General features: G+C 40.1%; 1 protein-coding gene across 1 annotated transcript; it reads right to left on the bottom strand.

The window, feature by feature from the left end:
• Positions 1 to 550: 550 nt before the first annotated feature.
• Positions 551 to 1,042, bottom strand: LOC113291185 (alpha/beta-gliadin A-II-like). Its single transcript, XM_026540748.1, has 2 exons — positions 945 to 1,042; positions 551 to 887 (listed from the first exon to the last, which is right to left on the bottom strand). Exons 1-2 carry the CDS (start codon positions 1,040 to 1,042, stop codon positions 551 to 553), a joined length of 435 nt encoding a protein of 144 aa, XP_026396533.1.
• Positions 1,043 to 1,536: the final 494 nt, after the last annotated feature.

The following is a 1,536-nucleotide window of genomic DNA, read 5'->3' as shown; positions in this document are numbered from 1 at the left end:
GTCTTCCACGAGTCCCTTAGGATATATATTAGACTTATTATCTAATTGAATGATAATCCCTGTCTCCTTTAAAGGTCCCAGATTCAAAAAATCATAAACATCGGCTGACATCACGCTTATGGAAGCTCCCAAATCAAGCAAAGCACGCTTGAACTGTTTGTCACCAATAATAATTGGCACTGTAAAACCACCAGGATCTTTACACTTTGCAGGCATCTTCTTTAGCAACATAGCTGAAGCACTTTCTCCCACCTGAGTGATCTCGTTAGCAACCAACCTCTCCTTCCTTGTGCACAAATCCTTCAGAACCTTGGCATAAATGGAATGGAATGTTGATATGCACCTTGCTGAAAATATCCATAATCTCATTTTCTATAGCTTGCTTCTTTGACTTGGAAAAACGACTAGAAAAAGGAGGTGGTGTGGTAAAAGTAGGAACCGAATCCTTAGGTTGGCCGGTTAAAGTTGGCTTTTCCTTTGGAACGGTTTCCACCTCTACTTCCTTTTCTAAGTCCTCACTAACCTTTTCTTGTTGTTTTGGATCCTCAGTTTACTTCCCACTTCTCAGAGTTACAACATTAACATTTTCTCTTGGATTCACAAAAGGCTGTGATGGCAACTTTGCCGAATTCTGTGCTTTTATTTCATTCATATCTGTAGCCAATTGTCCCATTTGAAGTTGCAAGTCTTTTATATCCGTATCTTGTTTATGCAGGATTGCATCTTGACGTTGAGCATTAGCATCTTGCTTTTGCATAATCTCCTCTAAACTAGAATTTTGAGTCTGCTGTTGAGGCTGAGGTGGAGGTTGTGGTCGGAACTGTGGTTGTTGAAAACCACTTTCTCTCCCATAAGGATTAGGAGCTGCAACTTGCTGATTTGCATAACTGAAATTTGGGTGATCTTTCCAACCTGGATTATAAGTATTAGAGTAGGGATCATACCTTGGCCTCTGATTAGGGAACACAACATTCACATGTTCATACTCTTCTTCATAAGTAGGAATAATCATAGCTTCCATTCGTTGTACTACCTTCTCCATGTTGTTCATCCGTTGCTCTGATTGTGTAGACTCTCCTACCTCGCTAACTATTCTGACATTAGAGTTGTTTCTGGTGTAGAATTGTTGAGCATTGGAATCCATACTCTCAATCAAACTGGTTGCCTGCAACATTGTCTTCTCAGTAAGTGAACCACCGACAGTCGCATCAATCAAATTCCTCTGTTCTGGAAGTAATCCTTCGTAACAGTAATGAATAATAAGTATTGAGGATATATTATGGTGTGGGCAGCATGCCAACAACCCCTTATACCTCTCCCAATATTCATATAGAGACTCCCAGACATCTGTCGAATGCCACTAATTTCCTTACGAACGGATTCCGCTTTGGAAGCAGGAAAATATTTCTCCATAAATAGCTTTTTCATCTGAGTCCATGTTGTAACACTCCCTGGAGGAAGACAATACAACCATTCTTCTGCTAAGTCTGTCAATGAGAACGGTAAGGCTTATAGCATAACAATATCTCTGTATGT

The sequence above is a fragment of the Papaver somniferum genome, chromosome 6, assembly GCF_003573695.1.
Source record: "Papaver somniferum cultivar HN1 chromosome 6, ASM357369v1, whole genome shotgun sequence".
NCBI classification, from domain to species: Eukaryota; Viridiplantae; Streptophyta; class Magnoliopsida; order Ranunculales; family Papaveraceae; genus Papaver; species Papaver somniferum.
This window is presented reverse-complemented; position numbering and strand designations above follow the sequence as displayed.